Here is a 21,540-nt window from a genome sequence, read left to right as displayed (position 1 = left end):
AACCATTTCACTTTAGTGGAAGCTGGGTAACTCTGAGGATTGGTTATGGAATTCAAAGTGTTTTTGAAAGATCTATAGATGAGGAATAACCAGGCTACTAAGATGTAGCTTAAGAAATTGATGTTCTTAAAAATAACGTAACCCAAATAACTCTCTTAAAGCATGCCTGAGGCTGGTGATTTGGAAGAGGGAGGGGAGAAGATTAAAAAAAGAGGAAAGCATGCTTGAGAAACTTGGGTTTTCTTTTTAAAACTATCATTTATTAGTTGTAAGTATCAGATTCTATTTTTATAGTTTTGAGGGAAAAAAAAAGGCGAGGCTGGGGAAAACATCTAGAAATAAAAGGGCCTCTCTTTAACATTAAGGAGAAGGCTGAGATAGGCTAAAACTATTTTGGGGGTCTGAGAAATTCAGTCCCCTAATTTTAACCAGCAGCCCCTAAAGAGGACAAAAGCTGAGCAGAAGCACTTTGTCTACTCCACAGCTTATTAAATCAAAAATTGAGAGAATTCTAAATATAGGCCAAAGGGTATAATTTCAGGAGATATTCTCTATTAAAATAAAATTAAGTCACCATGTAAAGCACAATTCAGCTTACTTATGAAATCACAAGGAATGTACACTTATGAAATTATCACCGGATGTAATCAAAGATGTCAAAGTCCTCATATGGCTTAACAAGTTCAGTTTAGAAGAAAACCCATTGAATTATCATTACCAAAAAAAAGCCCATAATGGTTTCCTGGTAAGAGAATTTGAATGACTAATGTCTTACCTGGAGAAGTCTTCAACCCAGTCATATTGAACATGTAGATGTTATCGTCTGTGCAATTAGCAAATAAAGTAGAGCCAGTGGAATCCAAAATCAGACTTGAATATCCTGGAAAAAGTAAACTTAAGTTAGCATGTCCTGATGATGGTGAGTAGATTTGAGGTAGAGACAAAACGTACAGACAAAAATAGATCGTTCCTTAAGAAGAATCATCAGAATTCTTTGTCCCCAAAATATACACAAACCAAAAACATTCTTCTGAGTTTTTATCTTTTGAACTTCACATATTAGAATTTTTCATATCAATGTTACTGGAAACTAGCCTAATGTTTGTTTGTTTGTTTTTAACAAAAACTCATATCTCCCCCAAAAGACCTATACAAAGGCTTACCAAGTTTTCGAGTGCTGCTACCTGGGTACAGGAAAGACTTGGATGCTATAGGTTCTTGTCGATAAGCAGTATAATTCTTACGTAAATCCCATACTTTGATTATCCTAAAAACCAAGGCAAATAAATATTTTGTAGACCTTCTTCCAACCCCAAACAACTTCAATTACACTAAATGTGAAATGACTTTTAATCTAACTCTTCTGGCACATTAGCTAGGTACAGTGAGGATACTTAATTGGGAAACAAATCAAACTATCTTACACTGTTGTCTCCAATACCAGGCTTATAATTCTGACAGAACGGAAACAGATGTGATTTGACCCAGTGATGGGTTACTGGAGTTTACTCTAAGGGAACGGAAAAGGAAGATGAAGGTTGAGTGCCGATAGTAATTGTTCCATTGTTTTTAGAAAAAACACTTCCTAAGCCTTAATATTCTGCATATATCCTTTGATATCATAAGTAGTAAGTTCTGTCCCTGTGGTTACATCTCCGTACATAACTCCTTAAATAATCTAAACAAATTGTTCCATGAAATAAAGTATTTTTTCATTTCATCTACTGAGATAATTGTCTTAACCCTCTACTTCTAGCATGAAGGCAACTTGAAAACACAGACCTGATATGAAATGACAGTATTCTTGGAAACAAACAGAGCAAGCTTTCACAGTCATTCACAAGCAGAACTAATAACTTTTAGATAATCCTTCATTCCTGCCTGATAATTTGGTTCAGAGGGTTTTAGTGCCCAGAGGACACAATGGAAATCCTAGTTTGGTAAGCCATCATATTTTAAATTAAAAATTTTAAGGGAAGGATGCCTTGAGAGATATAATAGGAAGGAAGCTTAAAAAGAGAGTCTCCATTTGCAAAGATTTTATATTCTACAAAGCAACCAACAAGCATCACAGAGCAGACTTATTTGGAAGCCAAGAATTCAGACTAATCATGGATGATAGGTATGTGAAAGTCATTAGACCTTACTATCATCAATCTAGTTAGATTACTCCCAGAAATGTTAATTACATCCCCAGAATCAGATTTCTTCTTTTAGGATATTCTTAAACCTGAAAAAGATAAAACCCGAAGTAACAGAAATTTTACTCTTCAAAATGAGAATTAGTGACTAAATTATATTGCATAAGGCCAGCCAGCTTTTCTAAGATAGCAACAGCAGCTACCACTGCTCTTACGTGCTAGACAATGTGCTAAGCGTGACACATGTATTCTTTCATTTAATTATCCTTCAAGAGTCCTTCAACTAGGTATTTTCCAATGTGATCTACAGTTCCTTTTCTCATTTGGGGTACTTGCTGTGTTGACAGTTGAAAGCGCACACATTCAATTATAATGAGACTATGTGACTGTACCATCACAGCTCAAAAAAAAGATCTCGTTGGAAGAAATAAGAAATAGACTCTTACCCATCCACAGCTCCTGCTGAGACTAATGTATTCTCGTCTTGAAAGAGGACCACAGTAACACTTTGCTGGAAATCCTGATAGCACAAGAAAAGAAAAAGAAGATTCTATCTTGAGCATCATAATCTTTACCATCAAGAGAACGAGGTGCTAAAAAACGACTTTTCTCCCCAGACTGACTTAGATGAAGTCTTCTCTAATGAGCTCAATCAGATATATATGCTGACCAAGAGGTAATTTTAGCAAGGATCATTAAGTTTTAGTATATAATACTTCAACTTGTACTCAAGAAACAAACTGGTGACTAAAAGATTTTGCTTATCTGAGCCTACTGCATCTAGTTAGACTCAGCCCTACTAATACGCTGTGTGTATCCTTAGGAAACTTACTTAACTTTCTTGTGCTGGTTTAACCTCTAAAATGTTGCTCTACCTAGATTATCATACAGGAGTATCAAAAGAATTATGAATAAAAGATTATTACATGTTCTCTGAAAAAGAGGCCCAGTGGAGTCTTACCTCCTAATTGCTATTACCTAACAAGTTATCTTGGCTCAGAACCCGTTTAAATGTCTGAAATGTTACTCATTTTAACTTCATACGGCCTCCACTATCTGCCTCCATTCATGCTTGTGTCCTGTTCATGGTGTATAGTTTTAAGTCTTAATGTCTTAGCAGTCATACTTCCCCCAAAATATTAACTTGTACCCTACATACCACGAATATGAAAAAAAATTAAAGTGAGAAAAAGGGCAATTTTTTTTAAAGAAAAAGGATATATTACGGGCATTGTTTGAGCTCTGACTGTAAGTTATTAGAGTGGTACTATGTTCTACCCATGTGTTTCTCAATATATTTGATAATATTTTGTCAAATGCTTAAAAATAAGCTGGCCGGGTGTAGTGGCTCACACCTGTAATCCCAGCACTTTGGGAGGCTGAGGTGGGTGGATCACGAAGTCAGGATATCGAGACCATCCTGGCTGACACGGTGAAACCCCCTCTCTACTAAAAATACAAAAAATTAGCCAGGCATGGTGGCGGGTGCCTGTAGTCCCAGCTACTCAGGAGGCTGAGGCAGGAGAATGGCGTGAACCCAGGAGGCAGAGCTTGCAGGGAGCCAAGATCGCGCCACTGCACTCCAGCCTGGGTGACAAAGCAAGACTGTCTCAAAAACAAAGAACAAAGAAACAAAAAACAAAAAACGTATCTCTCTGTAGTTTGTATTACGAAAACAACAGGTATTTTTCCCCATAGAAGACTGCATCACAGTACTTAATATGCTTCCTCAAGCTACTCCTCCCCGACTTTTCCTAATGAATTCCACTATACTATAGGGTGTGTGTGTGTGTGTGTGTGTGTGTGTGTGTGTGTGTGTAGAGAGATTTTTAGGGATGAGACTCAGTAAGGTGAATTTTTAACATGTGCCTCAGGCAACTCTGATGTACATAGTATTTGAGGTGATGGCTATCTCAATTACCCTGATTTGATCATTATACATAGTGTGCCCCCCCAAAATATGTACAATTATGTTATTAATTTTTAAAAATGTAGATATTGAAATTTAAAAAAAAAAATCATCACTTGAAAGCTTAATGGCATGAGACAACATGATCTTATGTTTAATTCAATCTAATTATTTAAAACCAAAATAAATTTAAAGATATTTATCAACAAGCCTACGTATATTTTAATTCCATCAGTAATATAGGTAAATGTAATTATAATTCAGAAGAACTAAAAATTAGAATTTGAGAACCACAAATGTAGGCACTGAATAAGCAATAAACCATTGATATCAAATGAAAATCATGAAGATTCTCATTCACTTAATCAATAGCCTCCCATTTATTCTATCCTACAGATAAGATCTGCACACATGTATACATCTGTAAAACCTTACCACAGAAGGAGCAAGTCCTTTTGAATTCTGTTTCTTCTTGGGTTTTGAAGGGGTTTGCTTGTCTGAGGTGTTGTGAGCTCCACTGATTTGATTCACTTGCCTATAAAACCCATCTGAAAGATATTCCAAGGAAATTTAGGTTTCAGGATTCTTACATGCTGAGTACAACATGTGTACATAAAACTTCAATATTAAGTAATTTTTGACCAAATTGGTGAAATTAGAAGCCAGCAGAGCCAGCTACACTACATCTCCTGTGGTGAGACTATAATGTATAAAAAGGGAGAGATGTTTTAACAGCTTTAATAATTGCCAAAACTTGGAAACAACCAAGACTCCATCTCCAAAAAAACAAAAACAAAGATGTCCTTCAGTGGGTGAATGTATAAACTGTGGTTCATCCAGACAATGGAATATTATTCAGCACTAAAAATAAATGAGCTTGATAAAGCCATAAAATGACATGGAGGAAATGTGACTAGGGGAAGTAATAAGATCAGCGGTTGCCAGGGCTTAGAGGGAGGTAGGGATGAATAATTGGAGCACAGAAGAATTCTAGAGTAGTGAAACTATTTTGTATGATGCTACAATGGTGGACGCGTGTCATTACACATTTGTCAATATCCACAGAATGTGTAATACTAAGACTATATAACACTAATGTAAATTATAAACTCTGGGTGACAGCATGTGTTGATATAGGTTCACTGATTATATAACAAATGTACCACTCAGGCATAGGATGTTGTCAGTGGGGAAGCCTGTGTGTGGGCAGGACAGGGGCTATATGGGAACTCTCTATACTTTCTGCTCAGTTTTGCTGTGAACCTAAATCTGTTCTACAAAATAAGGTTTATTAAAATTTTTCAAAATAATTTTATTATCTATTTCAAAATAGCTAGAAGAATGGGAGGCCAAGGCAGGCAGACTGCCTGAGGTCAGGAGTTCCAGACCAGTCTGGCCACATGGTGAAATCCTGTCTCTACTAAAAATACAAAAACTAGCAGGGCGTGGTGGCATGCACCTGTAATCCCAGCTACTCGAGAGGCTGAGATAGGAGAATTACTTGAACCCAGGAGGTGGAGGTTGCAGTGAGGTGAGATTACACCACTGCACTCCAGCCTGGGTGACAGAGTGAGACTCCATCTCCAAAAAAACAAACAAAAAAAAAAACTAGAAGAGAAGAATTGTAATGTTTCCAACAAACACAAAGAAAAATGTTTGAGGTGATGGATTTCCCAATTACCCTGATTTGATCATTTCATGTTCTATATATGTATCAAGATATCACATATACCCCCCAAAATATGTACAACTATGTTATCAATTTTTCAAAATGCAGAAACTAAATTTTTAATAAATTAACTAAACGTGAACAGTGAGATAATCATCATTGTCTGCTTAATGGCATCACGAGACAACCATGAGTTTATGTTTGAATTCAATCTAATTCTTTAAAATCAGGCCGGGCATGGTGGTTCACACCTGTAATTTCAGCACCTTGGGAGACCGGGGTGGGCAGATCACTTGAGGTCAGGAATTTGAGACCAGCCTGGCCAACATAGTGAAACCCCATCTCTATTAAAAAAAAAACAAAAATTAGCCAGGCGTGGTGGCAGGTGCCTATAATCCCAGCTACTCAGGAGGCTGAGCTAGAGGAATTGCTGGAACCCAGCAGGTGGAGAGTGCAGTGAGCCAAGTTCATGCCACTGCACTCTAGCCTGGGCAACGGAGACTCCATCTCAAAAAAAATAATAAAATAAAATAAAAAAAAAATTCTTGAAAACCAAAATAAATTTAAAGACATTTACCAGTGAGGCTGCGTATTAATATTTTTAAGTCCATCAATAATGTGGGTAAATAGCATTATAATTCAGAAGACAATATGAGATAAATACGTGAGTGTAATACTTGTAACAATGACAAAGATTCTGAGATCTGGAACAGTGAGCAGAAATGGGGAATTATGAGTACACGCCCTCTGGTGGTAATCAGATGAAATCACTAACTCTTTCACTCAAAATTAAGTACAGGGTAATCCCAAATCTCTCAGAATTAAAATCTAACCTTTTTTGTTGCACCTGGTATCCCAGACCATAATGTTGCCATCTCTTCCACCTGTACAGAATACAGCTGTGCGGGAAATAAACAGATTATTGAGAGGTTAACAAAACCAGTAAATGACACATATATTTCAATTTAAATTTCCTAGACTATTATGTGCTAGGTACTGTATCTGGCACTGGAGTCAAACATTTAAAAATATATGGCTCAATAACAAATAGGAAAAAGGATTACGAGGAGCTTGAGATACTAATGTTGAACCAAAACTTTACAGAATCACCCCTCTGTAAATTTTTTAAAACCCATATAAAATATATAGTGGTTATAGTAAGAATGACAAGCAACAGTCAAAATACGGAGTGCTTATTATTCTAAATGTTAGCTACTATCCCACATGTTTTATACAAATTATCTCAATCCTTGCTATCAACCTTATTAGGTAGGTACCAAGAGAGGCACAGAGAGGGTAAATAACTTGTAAAGGTATTCCTGGCAGTATGAATCAGCTTACACTCCAAACCTCTAAACTGTATTGGCTCAGTATAAAAATATGGACCAGATCCGTATGAAGTTTGTGAAAGAGGCTGCCTCTGGGATGCAGTGGGATTGGAGAAGGCACTATAGGAGAACTTCAATTTATCTGTAATGTTTTATTCTTTAAAAGTAAGCCAAAAAACCCCCTGCCTCCTGTGTGAAAGAGTGAGCACTTAAAACTAATCCACTTGCATTAGTTGTAAATGGGATAAAACACAAAAACAACTATCTGAGGGCTCTGTGGAAACTGAATGAAAACATGCAATTTTGCTTACTGATATACATAATAGTTTACATATTCATGGAGTATATGTGATATTTTGATATCTGCCTGGAATGTGTTATGATCAAGTCAGGGTATCTGGTATCCATCACCTTGAGTATTCATCATTTCTATGTGCTGGGAACATTTCAATTCGTCTCTTCTAGCTGCTTGAAATATACAATATTTTGTAAGGTGACAACAGTCAGGTATCGAACAATGGAACTTATACCTTCTATCTAACTTTATGCTTGTATCCATCAAGCAATCTTTCTTCATTCCACCCTCACACCCACTCACTTTCCAGCCTCTGGTTATCTATCATTTTATTCTCTACCTCCATGAGATTGTTTTAGCACCCACATATAAGTGAGAACATGTGAAATTTATCTTTTGTGCCTGTCTTGTTTAACATAATGTTGATGTGAATGACATTTCATTCTTTCTTATGGCCAAATAGTATTCAATTGTGTATATACTACAATTTTTAAAAACTCTTATTTGTTCGTTAATAGACAGATTGATTCCATATCTTGGTTATTGTGAATAGTGTTGCAATAATGTGACTGCAGTTATCCCTTTGATACACTATTTCCTTTTGGCTCTATACCCAATAATGAGACTGCTAGATCAATAGTAACTCTATTTTTTTTTTTTTTTTTTGAGAAATCTTACTGTTTTCCATAGTGGCTGTACTAATTTACATTCCCATCAACAGTGTACAAGAGTTCTCTTTTCTCCACATCCTTGCCAGCATGTTTTGTTTAATAATAGCCATTCTAACTGGGTTAAGATGATATCTCACTGTGGTTATTAGTCATGTTGAGCAGTTTTTCATATACCTGCTGACCGTTTGTATGTCCTCTTTCATGAAATGTCTATTCATGTTCTTTGCCTACTTTTTTTTTTTTTTTTAAGACAGGATCTCACTGTCACTTAGGCTGCAGTGGTGTAATCACCGCTCAGGGCTCAGGTGATCCTCTCATCTCAGTCCCACCAAATAGCTGGGACTACAGTAGGGCACCACCATGCCCAGCTAATTTTTTTGTTTTTCTTTGCAGAGCCAGAGTTTTGCCACATTGCCCAGTCTGTGTTTGCCTACTTTTTAATTGTTTTTTCTACTGTTGAATTGTTCAAGTTCCTTGTATAGATTCTACTTATTATTCCCTTATTAGATGAATAGTTTGCAAATACTTCCCATTCAAAAGGTTTTGGCATGCAGAAGCTTTTTAGTTTAGTATAGTCTATTTATTTCTTATTGTCTGTGCTTTTGAGTTCTTGGCCATAAAATTTTTGCCTAAACCAATATCCTGAAGTGCTTTCCCTAAATTTTCTTCTAGTTTTGTTTCAGGTCTTACATTTAAGTCTTTATAATCCATCTTGATTTTTTATTTTTATTTTTTTTTGAGACTGAGTCCCACTGTGTCAACCAGGGTGGAATGCAGTGGTGCTATCTTGGCTCATTGCAATCTCTGCCTCCTGTGCTCAAGCGATTCTTAAGCCTCAGCCTTCCAAGGAGCTGGGACTACAGGTGCGCCCACCACGCCAAGCTAATTTTTTGTATTTTAGTAGAGGTGGGGTTTTGCCATGTTGCCCAGGCTGGTCTTGAACTCCTGAGCTCAGGCAATCATCTGCCTTGGCCTCCCAAAGTGCTAGGATTACAGGCATGAGCCACCATGCCCAGCCTATCTTGATTTTCTTTAATATAGTGAGACAGGGGTACAGTTTCATTCTTCTGCATATGGATACTCACTTTTCCCAGCACCATTTATTGTATGTTCTTGGTACCTTTATTGAAAAATCAGTTGGCTGCAAATATATGGATTTATTTCTGAATTCTTTTCTGTTCCATTGGTCTGTGTGTCTGTTTTTATGCCAATGCCATGCTGTTTTAGCTATATTAGCTTTATTCTTTTTGCTTAGGATTGCTTTGGCATTTGGGTTCTTTTTGGCTGCACATAAATTTTAAGATTGTTTTTTCTACTTCTGTGAAAAATGATGTTGGTATTTTGATAGGGATTGCACTGAATCTGTAGATTGCTTTGGGCAGTATGCCCATGGGAAAATAATTTTTCCCATCCATGAGCATGAGGTCTCTTTCCATTTGTCTCCTCTTCAATTTCTTTGATCAGTGTTTTATAGTCTTCCTTGTAGAGATCTTTCACCTCTTTGGCTACATTTATTCCTAGGTGTTTTATTTTTTGTAGCTATTGTAAATGAGATTGCCTTCCTGATTTCTCTCAGCTAATTCATTATCAATGTATAGAAATGCTATTGATTTTTGTATGTTGATTTTGTATCCTGCAACTTTTAATGAATTTATTAGATCTGAGGTTTTTTTTTTTTTTTTTTGGTAGAGTCTGGTCCTGAACTTTTCTTTGCTGGAAGACTTATTATTGCTTTGATCTTGTTATTATTGATTTGTTCAGGTTTCCTATTTCTTTCTGATTCAGTCTTGGTAGGTTGTGTCTTGTAATCTATCCATTTCCTCTAGGTTTTCTAGTTAGTGTATAGTTGTACACAATAGTTTCTGATGATCTTTTGTATTTCTGTGGTATCAGTTGTAATGTTTCCTTTTTCAGTTCTGATTTTATTTAGACCATCTTTCTTTTTTTCTTGGTTAGTCTAGCAAGTACTTTATTGATTTTATCTTTTCCAAAAACCAACCTTTTGTTTTTCTGACCCTTTTTCTTGCTTTTTAAGTCTTTATTTTATTTAGTTCTGCTCTGCTATTTATTATTTCCCTCTGTTAATCCAGGGTTTGGTTTGTTCTTGTTTTTCTTGTTCCCTGAGGTACACCATTAGATTCTTTTAAAGTCTTTCTACTTTTTTGATATAGATGCTTATTGCTATAAACTTTCCTCTTAGCACTGCTTTTATTGTATCCCATGGGTTTTGGTATGTTGGGTTTCAATTTTCATTTGTTTCAAGAATTGTAAAAATTTCCTTCTTAATTTCTTCCTTGACCCAAGTCATTCATACCATACTGCTTAATTTCCATGTATTTATAGTTTCCAAACTTCCTTTTGTTGTTGATTTCTAGTTTTATTCCATTGTGGTCTCAGAAGATACCTAATATTATTTCAGTTTTTAAAAATGTGTTGAGACTTGTTTTGTGTCTTAACATGTGGTCTATCTTGGAGAATATTCTGTTTGTTGATGAGAAGAATATGTGTTCTGTAGCTGTTGGATGAAATGTTCTGTAAATATCTGTTAGGTCCATTTGGTCTAATGTGCAGTTTAAATCCAATTTTCTGTCTAGATATCTGTCTAATGCTAAGTGGGGTGTTGAAGTCCTCAACTGCTATTGCACTGGAGTCTCTCTCTCCCTTTAAATCTAATAATATTGGCTTTATATATCTGTGTGCTCCAGTGTTAGCTATATACATGTTTAGAATTGATATATCCTTTGGCTGAATTGATTTATCATCATTGAATAACCTTCATTTCTTCTTACTGCTTTTGACATAAAGTCTGTTTTATCTGATGTAAGTATAGCTATTCTTGCTTGCTTTTGGTTTCCATTTGCATGTAATATCTTTTTACATTCCTTTATTTTCAGTTTATATGTGTCTTCACAGGTGAGATGCATTTCTTGTAGGCAGTATATAATTAAGTCATGTTTGTCTATTTGCCCAGTCTGTATCTTTTAAATGGAAAGTTTAACATGTTTACATTCAATATTATTCATATGTGAAGGCTTATTCCTAACTTTATTGATTGACTTCTGGTTGTTTTGTATATCCTTTGTTCCTTCCTTTCTCTGGTACTTTTTATCATTGTGGTTTCATGGTATTCTATAGTGGTAACATTTCAGTCCTTCCTCTCTCTTGTGTGTCTGCTTACCAGTGGTTTTTGTATTTTCATAATAGTAGATATTGTTCTTCACTTCCTGGTATAAGACTCCTTTAAGTAATTTTTGTATGGCCCATCTATGGTGATTAACTTCCTCAGTTTTTGTTTGTTTGGGAAAGACTTTATTTCTCTTTTATTTATGAAGGATAATTTTACTGGGTGTAGTATTCTTGGGTGGCAGGGTTTTTTGTTTGTTTTTGTTTTTTTCTTTAAGCATGTTGAATATATCATCTCATCCTCTCCTGGACTGTAAGATTTCTGCTGTGAAATCTGCTGTTAGGTCTGGTGGGGTTTCTTTTATAGGTGACTAGATGTTTTTTCTTTGCTTTTAGAATTTTTCACTTTGTCTTTGACTTTTGACAGTTTGACTACAATGTGACATGGAAAAAAACCTTTTTGAATTATATACTTGTGGGGATCTTGGAGCCTCCTGTATGTGGATATATAAATCTCTTGCTAGACTTGGGAAGTTTTCACCTATTATTTTGTTAAATAGGTTTTCCAACTCTTTCATTTTATCTTTGTCTTCTGGGACACTGAAAATTCATATATTTGGCCACTTTATAGTGTCCCATATGCCATGAAAGCTTTAGTCATTCATCTTTATTATTTTTTCTCTATTTTTGTCTGACTAGGTTATTTTAAAAGATCTTCAATACTTCTTCAAGTTCTGGGATTCTTCTGCTTGATCTAGTGCATTGTTGAAGCTTTCAAAGGTATTTTGTATTTCATTCAATGAATTCTGTAGTTCCAGAATTTAGCTCTATTTTATAATACCTATCTCTTTGGTAGATTCTTCATTTCCTTAATTATTTTTCTGTTTCTTTGTATTGTCTTTCAGAATTCTCTTGTATCTCACTGAGCTTCCTTAGTGTCAATATTCTGGATCATTTTTCCAGGATTTTGTGAATTCCTTTTTGATTGGGATTTGTTGCTGAAGAATTACTGTGTTCCTTTGGATGTGTCACATATCCTTGCTTTTCAATTTCTCTGTGTTTTTATGTTTATACTTGTGCACCTGGTGTAATAGTTGCTTCTTCCAATTTTTTGAATTTGGTTTGTAGTGGAGAACATTTTCCTGAAGATGTATCTATGGTGATGGTTGGAAAGGATACTTGGCTTTGGTTCTGGATGCATGCAGTAGCATAGTCTCTACCATTCCTTTTGGCCATAAATAGAGTCAGTGGTATCTGTGGTTTCATTGGTAGATTAGAGTGTGGTTGTTAGTGCAGACTGGTTAAGTTTTGCCAGAAACTGAAATACCAGGTAGGCCAGTCTTCAGGCCTCAGTGGTGGCAGCAGTGGTCTGAGCCTGCTTGTCCTTTGGCTCCAAGGCAGCATACACTGGCACTGGTGTTAATGGATCCAGGCAGGTAGATTCTTGGGCCTTCAGATGGCTTACTCAGGTATTGGAAATGGCAGCAGTGGGCCAGGTAGGTGGGCAAGTTCTTGAGCCCCTGGGCAGCAGGTGTGGAGTGATGTGGGTGATGACAGTAGCAGTGATGGAAAAATCCCCTGGAACCCAAGTGTTCCATACTAGTGCTGGCAGTGGCTGTGACAGGTTGGGCAGGCCAGTCCCCAGACCTGCAGGTTGCACGTACAGGTTGATGCCAGCTGTGGTGGTAGCAGCAGATTGAGTAGGCCCAACTTCAGACTCTAAGAGGAGTGCTCAGGCACCACTGGTGATGAACTGAACTGGGCAATCCTCAGGCTTCCCATATAGTGTGCTTGGGTAGTGGCGGGTATGAAGCTAGGCTGGGTAGAACTGCCCTCGGTGACCCTGGTGGTGCCTGCAGGTGCTGGCTATGGAAGGCAGGGGTGGGGTGATCCCCAGGCTTCCGGTGGAATGCTCAAGTAAAGGGCAGCAGCAGCTATGCTGCAGTACTGACATGGAGAGTGGGGTTGCTTTCCCTGGGAGTATCCATAGGCAGGCAGTAAAGGGACTGGGCTTCGCTTACACCTCTGCCCTGCGGCAGCTCAGAGTGGTGGTGGTTACAGGCGGTGGAATTTGTCCTTGGGAAGTGTGAAAATGTGCAGCTGCCCCTCCATTCAGGGGAATGAGGTTGCTGTGTGTGGCTCCTAATTCAGCCTGGGTGGCAGGGCAGGACACAGTCTGGTGGGGGCTGGGCTCTGAAAATCTAACTGTGTTATAGCTGCTTAGGACTTGGAGGTTTGTGGGACCCAGTATGATATCTCTCTGGAGCAATGCCTTCATGAAGTCTCCAGGCAGCTCCCTATGTTAGTCTCAGGGTCCATGAGCATCAAGGGGGTCTCCCATGGCTATTATTATTAGGGTTCACAGTGGGTATTTGGGCTGCTGTGTGTCTCACTTCCTCTTTCCCTGCATAGGAAGCCTCTCCAGATTCCTAGCTGATCCCAGTCAAATAGGCTGCTTTACTTTTCTCTCCTTCCTTGCTTTCAGAGCTTCTTGTCACTTCCCTGTTGAATCCCAGTGTTCTCTCTTAGATGATCTATTTGAAGTGTGATTATCTACGATCTCACTATCACTATAATATCTCACTATTTGGGTTCCACTCTGTGAAAGAGGTGAGTGCCAGATGCATCTAGTCAGCCATGTTGAAACCATTCATCTAATTCAGCACTTTTTAAGTGTCAGGCACTATTCATTCCTTTTAACAGCTTTGGTTGTACAGACTCTCACTCAGGTTCATTTTCCCCCTCTTTTGTTGGAATTTGTTGCCTAAAATAGAAACTGTTGTTTGGGGATAAAATTTACTCCTCCCTTTAAGTTACCACTTTCCTCCTTTTTTTTTTTTTTTTTTTTTGAGATGGTATCTCGTTCTGTCAGCCAAGCTGGAGTGAAGTGGCACGATCTTGGCTCACTGCAACCTCAGCCTCCCATGTTCAAGCAATTCTCCTGCCTCAGTCTCCCAAGTGGCTGGGATTACAGGCATGCACCACCACACCCTGCTAATTTTTTATATTTTTGGTAGAGATAGGGTTTCACCATCTTGGCCAGGCTGGTCTTGAACTCCTGACCTCAGGTGATCTGCCCACCTCAGCCTCGCAACGTGCTGGGATTATAGGCATGAGCCACCAAGTCCAGCCCACTTTCCTCTTAAACACACAATTTTTGGAGGAGAGTCAACATCTTTAGCAAATGATTGGCCTGAGATTAAGTTACTGGGTTTTTTGTTTTGCTTTTTTTTTTTTTTTTTTTGTGGTTTTACCTTGAGGACAGCCAAAGTTGCAGCATTAATAACAGGCAGCTAAAATGCAAATTAAAAAATCTGCCATCTTTCAAGCCAGAAGAACCAGGAAAAGGAGACTGGGAGCAACAAGAACAGTCAGAGAGTGAGGGGACGGGAAAACCTGGATACAGCTAGAGAAAGGGAACCCATGGAATTATGATTCCATGTTTAAACTCAGTCCAAGTCTCTGGCTAACCCCTGTACAATATGGGCAAGAGAAATTGAAAGCAGTTTGCAACTGAGGCTTAAACTAAAGAAAATAATTGAGATAAGATCCACTGTCCTCCTGTAGGTGTGATAGTCTTCAATTTGCATCTAAACAAGTGAATTGCCTGTTAAAAAAGGAACACCAACTCTTTTCTAAGCAATATAACAGAATCTAGAATCCATCATGCCATTCGCAATGTCCAGAATATAATCTTAAATTACTTGACTTACAAAGAGCCAGGAAAATGAATTATTCTCAATGGAAGCCAATCCCAAGATAATCCAGATGTTGATTTATCAGATAAGGTTGTAAAGGATACATATCCATGTTAAATGAGTTAAAGAAACGTACACTTGGCCTGGGCAACATGGCAAAACTCCATCTCTACAAAAAATACAAAAATTAGCTGGGTGTGGTGGTATGCACCTATAGCCTCAGCTACTTGGGAGGCTGAGGTGGGAGGATCACTTGAGCCTGGGAGGCAGAGGTTGCAGTGAGCAGATTTCACCACTGTACTCCAAACTGGGTGACAGAGTAAGACCCTGTCTCAAACAACAACAACAATAACAAAAAAAAAAAAGGAAGAAAAAAATATATACATTTGCAATCAATAAAAAGATGATAAATCTCAGCAGGAAACAAACAAATGAAGGTCAGGCACCGTGGCTCATGCCTGTAAACCCAGCATTTTGGGAGGCTGGGTTGGTAGATCCCTTGGACCCAGAAGTTCAAGACCAACCATGGGTGAAACTCTATCTCTACAAAAAATACAAAAAGAAATTAGCCAGGCATGGTGGCATGCACCTATGATCATGCTACCGCCCTCTAACCTGGGCAACAGAGCAAGACCCTGTCTTTAAAAAAAAAATAAGAAAATTTTAGAACTGAAAACCAGTATCTGAAATGAAAACATTCACTTGATAGGCCTAAGAACAGACTGGAGAAAATTGAGAAAGTGAACTTTAGGACAAATTAATGGAAATCATTCGATTTGAAGACGAGAGAGAAAAACAGAACTGAACATTATGTTAAATTAAAGAAGCTCGTCACAGAAGATCACATATTGTATCATTCCATTTGTATGCATGTGTATAACGGGCAAATCTATAGAGACCAAAACTACTATAGTGGTTGTATAGGGATGGAAGGAATGAGTGAAAGTACTGCTAATATGTTCAAGTTTCTTTTTGGGTTGATGAAAAGATTCTACATTTAGATTGTGGTGATAGCTGCACAACTCAGTGAATAAACTAAAAACCACTAAAACGTGCACTTTAAATGGATGGATGTTATGGCTTTTTCAGTTTATCTTAAATTTAGGATAACTGAAAAAAAAGAAAACCTAGCCGGGCGCGGTGGCTCACGCCTGTAATCCCAGCACTTTGGGAGGCCGAGGCGGGCGGATCACAAGGTCAGGAGATCGAGACCACGGTGAAACCCCGTCTCTACTAAAAATACAAAAATTTAGCCGGGCGCGGTGGCGGGCGCCTGTAGTCCCAGCTACTCAGGAGGCTGAGGCAGGAGAATGGCGTAAACCCAGGAGGCGGAGCTTGCAGTGAGCCGAGATCACGCCACTGCACTCCAGCCTGGGCGACAGAGCGAGACTCCGTCTCAAAAAAAAAAAAAAAAAAAAAAGAAAACCTCAAGGACGCATGAGATAATTTAGAAAAGTCAAATATATGAGTAATTGAAAATATATATATACATATGAGTAATTAGGGTACCAGAAGAAGCAGGGAGGAGAGAAAATATGAATAAATTAGGCAGAAAAAATATTTCTTTCTTTTTTTTTTTTTTTGAGTCAGAGTCTCGCTCTGTTGCCCAGGCTGGAATGTGGAGTGCACACTCACGATCTCAGCTAACTGCAACCTCCACCTCCCAGGTTCAAGCAATTCTCCTGCCTCAACCTCCTGAGTAGCTGGAATTACAGGTGCCCACCACAACGCCCAACTAATTTTTGTACTTTTATTAAAGATGGGGTTTCATCGTGTTGGCCTGGCTGGTCTTGAACTCCTGACCTCAGGTGATCTGCCTGCCTCAGCCTCTCAAAGTGCTTGGATTACAGGCCTGAGTCACCATGCCTGGCCCAGAAAAAATATTTCAAGAAATGATAGAAAAATTCCCTATTCAGTAAAAAGGAATTTACAAATACAAAAGGCTCAGCAAGCTTCAAATGGGAAAACTGTGAAGGGAACCATGACTAGACATACCACAGTCAAACTGCTAGAAACCAAAGACAGAAAATCCTGAAATTAGTCAGGAAAAACAGCATATTATATACAGGGAAATGATTTTAACAACCACAGAGTTTTCAATGAAAGCAGAGATGATAGTGGAACATCTTCAGGCAATGAAAGGAAAAAAAGCTGTTGACCCAGAATTTCATATCCAACAAAAATGTCCTTCAAGAATGACGATGAAATAAGGACATTTTCAGATAAAGAAAAACAAAGGTAAATTATTACCATCAGACTCGCACTATAAGAAATGTTAAATGAAGTTATTCAAGGAAGTGATACCAGAGGAGAGGAAAAAGATGGCATTGCCAGGGAGAAATCATGAGTTCAGGAAGGAAATTGTGGGTTCAGTTTTTGCTATGTTGAATTTGAAGTACCTGCAGAAAGGTTAAGGCTAGGATTATAGATCCGGGTCAACACAAGCAGAATGAAAAACAAAACAAAACTGGTACAGATGAAACTGTCCAAGAAGGTATAGATTGAAAGCAAAAAAAGGCTAAACACCAAATCCTGGGCCTTGCTAACACTTCAAGCTAGGTAAAAGCAACTATGAAAGAATAAAGAGAAAGCAGAAGGAGTACCAGAGGGAGTGGGATATCACAGATTCTAAGCAAATACTTTTACTGGAATTTTATAAACACTAAAAGTGTAACATATTATAAACACTAAAAGTGTAGCATATTATACAAGCAGAAGAAAAGACCTGGAAAGTTTCACGCTTTCTGATAATTAGATAATAACCTTAGCAAGAGTGATTTCAGGAAGAGGGCTAGATGTGGAAAATAGATTAAACCAAATCAAAGGAGATGGAAAATATGTAACAGTAACTAAAAGAGAACACAGGGTTAAGATATTTGGGAAAATAGGTCACAGGCATTCTTGAGTCTTTCCTAAGGAGAATCAGCCAATAGAGAGGGAGAACTTGAAGATACAGGGTAGTGGGGATACATGCAATGGGGGAAGGTCTTGGGAAGAATCAAGAATGTTTCTCAATTTTAGCTACACATTGGAATCCCTTGAGGAACTTTAAAAAAATAAATGCCTGGCCCACTTCCAAGAGATTCTCATTTAATTAAAACTTGAGAATGATGAGAAAGAAGGTTCAAATATAGGTAAGTTTGTAGGAGAGGAAATAGAAATAAATTTATAATCAATTTTAATTTTCCACTAAAGTTCTAATACTTGCCCTTTTGCCACACAAAGCACGTATCTGAGTCCATTTTCTTTGCTTTTAGTTGGTAGATACTTAGGGAAGGCAAATTCCGTTAGTATGACTATGTCCAGTTAGGATTATTTGTATCCTACCCAGGTAGGGTGGGAAGAACTGGACCAATGATCTTTTCTACCATGCTACCTACAAAAACCCCCACAAAACACTAAGTATTTATATGGTCCCCTGATTGATTATAGACAGATCAATTGATTTAATTTATTTTGAGACTGGGTCTCACTCTATTGCCCAGGCTAGAGTACAATGGCACAATCATAGCTCACTACAGCCACAAACTCCTGGGCTCAAGCGATCCTCCCACCTCAGTGTCCCAAGTAGCTCGGACTACGGGTGCATACCACTGTACCAAGCTAATTTTTTATTTTCTTAGATATAGGGTCTCACTATGTTATCCAGGTTGGTCTTGAACTCCTGCCTCAAGCCATCCTTCTCAGCCTCCCAAGTTGCTGGGATTATAGGAATGAGCCACCATAATGAGCTCAGATTAAAAAAAAAAAGCATTCATATTTCACCTCACTTTTATGTCTACAATATTTTTGTGACCTAAATAGAATAGGTATTTATCTCACAAAATTAGAAAATGAAGGCCCAAGGAGGTAAAAATCACTTTGCCCAAGAGTCCAGAATAAAACAAAGGGCTTCCATGTTTAGTTGCAAAGGTTTGTCCTGTAAGAGGGCTTATGGCTGATGGAGTGAATAGAGCTATTATCTGTTCTGTTTTACCAAAACAAACCACAGGGCTTGGGAGTAGTATCTGATCAGATTAATTTACACTAGAGCACCTATGGACTACTGAAAGCCATGAAAAAAGCCACCTGCCCCAATCTCTAACTCAGTGCCTTTTCTTCTACAGCTCATCGTCATAAGCTGGTTCACATGCAGAGTTGTAAAAATTAAGCAAAAGGACCAAAAAATATGATGTTTTCCATTATTCTGTAGTTAGGTAAATTTTCATTATTTTAACATTATTTTTACAAACTCAGAGTGAACTCTGACACAGGAGTGTAGAAAACTAGAACACAAGCATACCTAACTACTTAAATATGTTAATAAAGTTATGCAGAAATAAGAAAAATCATGCCATAGTTCTCCTTAAATGTTCCAGTTTCAACTGCAACCACAGTAGATTAAAACCGACTTTCTTAAAAGTCCAAGCCAGGCTGGGCATGGTGGCTCATGCCTGTAATCTCAGCACTTTGGGAAGCCAAGACGGGCAGATCACTTGAGGTTAGGAGTTCGAGACCAACCTGGTTGACATGACAAAACCCTGTCTCTACTAAAAATACAAAAATTAGCTGGGTGTGGTGGTGCACGCCTGTAATCCCAGTTACTCAGGAGGCTGAGGCATGAGAACTGCTTGAACCTGGGAGGAGGAGGTTGCAGTGAACCGACATCATGCCACTGCATTCCAGCCTGGGCAACAAAGGGAGACTTTGTCTCAAAAAACAAACAACCAGTCCAAACCAGCTTAACCTCCTAAATGGCTCAAGTGAATAAATGAAAACATTTGATTTTTTTTTTTTTTTTTTTGAGACGGAGTCTTGCTCTGTGCCCCAGGCTGGAGTGCAGTGGCGCGATCTCGGCTCACTGCAAGCTCCGCCCCCCCGGGTTCACGCCATTCTCCTGCCTCAGCCTCCCGAGGAGCTGGGACTACAGGCGCCTGCCACCTCGCCCGGCTAATTTTCTTGTATTTTTAGTAGAGACGGGGTTTCACCGTGTTAGCCAGGATGGTCTCGATCTCCTGACCTCGTGATCCGCCCGTCTCGGCCTCCCAAAGTGCTAGGATTACAGGCTTGAGCCACCGCGCCCGGCCCAAAACATTTGATTTTTAAAATAGAGTATTTTTTTAAGTGATAAAGGAGATTGTAATGTCTGTCACTATTATTCAGAGATTAAAGTCAGATTACTTCAGAGACTCCTTTGAGATAAATGTTTGTTGGTCCATTAAAAAAAAATTATTTACTGAGAAACAAATGGAAGGAGAAAACAAAACAAAACAAAAAACAGAAATGAAGAGCTTAGGCCGGGCGCGGTGGCTCAAGCCTGTAATCCCAGCACTTTGGGAGGCCGAGACGGGCGGATCACGAGGCCAGGAGATCGAGACCATCCTGGCTAACACAGTGAAACCCCGTCTCTACTAAAAAAATACAATAAACTAGCCGGGCGAGGTGGCGGGTGCCTATAGTCCCGGCTACTCGGGAGGCTGAGGCAGGAGAATGACGTAAACCCGGGAAGCGGAGCTTGCAGTGAGCTGAGATCCGGCCACTGTACTCCAGCACGGGCGACAGAGTGAGACTCCGTCTCAAAAAAAAAAAAAAAAAAAAAAAGAAATGAAGAGCTTATTCAGACACCACTGATACATTTTTCCCTAGCTGCCATAGTACTGCGCTGTGTTATATCACTCTTAAATCTTCCTTGTCCATTATAACAATAAAATAAACATAGGAAAATCAATTTTTAGTAATAGTTGAAAACATAATAGAAAATTGGACCGTTTGGCCGGGTGCAGTGGCTCACGCCTGTAATCCCAGCACTTCAGGAGGCTGAGGCAGGTGGATCATGAGGTCAGGAGTTTAAGACCAGCCTCGCCAAGATGGTGAAACCCCGGCTCTACTAAAAGACAAAAATTAGCTGGCTGTGGTGGCGGGCTCCTGTAATCCCAGGTACTTGGGAGGCTGAGGCAGATGACTGCTTGAACCCGGGGGCTGGAGGCTGCCTTGAACCCGAGGGGTGGAGGCTGCAGTGAGCCAAGATCGAGCCTCTGCACTCCAGCCTGGGTGAAAGAGCAAGACTCCATCTCAAAAAACAAACAAACACACACAAAACAAAAAACGGGCCATTTAAACCAAATACATGATAAATTGTTAGGTAGAAAATCATGTTCAGTTTATCAGCCTTATAGCTCATTTAGATTTTACAAGTAGAGTTAATGAGTGCCCAGTACAAGGTTTTAACTTCAATGAACAATCAAAGTTAAACAATGGTATCGTAGCTGTTTATAAATCTTCACCTTATGTGCATGACTATATAAAAATTTACCAAAGACTCTTGACTTTCAGAGACAAGCTAGAGATAATGTCCAGAAGAGTGGGCCTAAAACCAATTTAATTTTATTAAGGTTTTCAGTCATATTAGAATCTTAATCACCTGGCTGAGTGCAGTGGCTCACACCTGTAATCCTAGCACTCTGGGAAGCTGAGGCAGGTGGATTGCCCGAGCTCAGGAGTTCTAGATCAGCCTGGTCAACATGGTGAAACCCCATCTCTACTAAAAATACAAAAAAATTAGCTGGGCATGGTGCTGTGCGCCTATAGTCCCAGTTACTCCAGAGGCTGATGCAGGAGAATCACTTGAACCTGGAAGGCAGCGGAGGTAGCAGTGAGCCGAGATGGTGCCACTGCGCTTCAGCCTGGGCAACAGAATGAAACTGTCTCCAAAAAAAGAATCTTAATC

At 38.8% G+C, this 21,540-nt stretch overlaps 1 protein-coding gene across 4 annotated transcripts in view; it reads right to left on the bottom strand.

Moving 5' to 3' along the window:
• Positions 1 to 21,540, bottom strand: part of DTL (denticleless E3 ubiquitin protein ligase homolog) — an 89,354-nt gene that overhangs the window by 34,269 nt on the left and 33,545 nt on the right. For 2 of the 4 annotated variants that reach the window (XM_077991800.1, NM_001260630.1), the window contains 5 exon segments: positions 6,553 to 6,618; positions 4,486 to 4,598; positions 2,588 to 2,661; positions 1,164 to 1,267; positions 776 to 880 (listed from right to left, as the gene is read on the bottom strand). In XM_077991800.1, coding sequence (XP_077847926.1) covers positions 776 to 880; positions 1,164 to 1,267; positions 2,588 to 2,661; positions 4,486 to 4,598; positions 6,553 to 6,618 — 462 coding nt within the window. 4 annotated transcript variants of the gene reach the window in all.

The sequence above is a fragment of the Macaca mulatta genome, chromosome 1, assembly GCF_049350105.2.
Source record: "Macaca mulatta isolate MMU2019108-1 chromosome 1, T2T-MMU8v2.0, whole genome shotgun sequence".
Classification (NCBI taxonomy): Eukaryota; Metazoa; Chordata; class Mammalia; order Primates; family Cercopithecidae; genus Macaca; species Macaca mulatta.
Note: the sequence above shows the minus strand (reverse complement) of the source record. Positions and strands in the feature narration are given on the sequence as shown.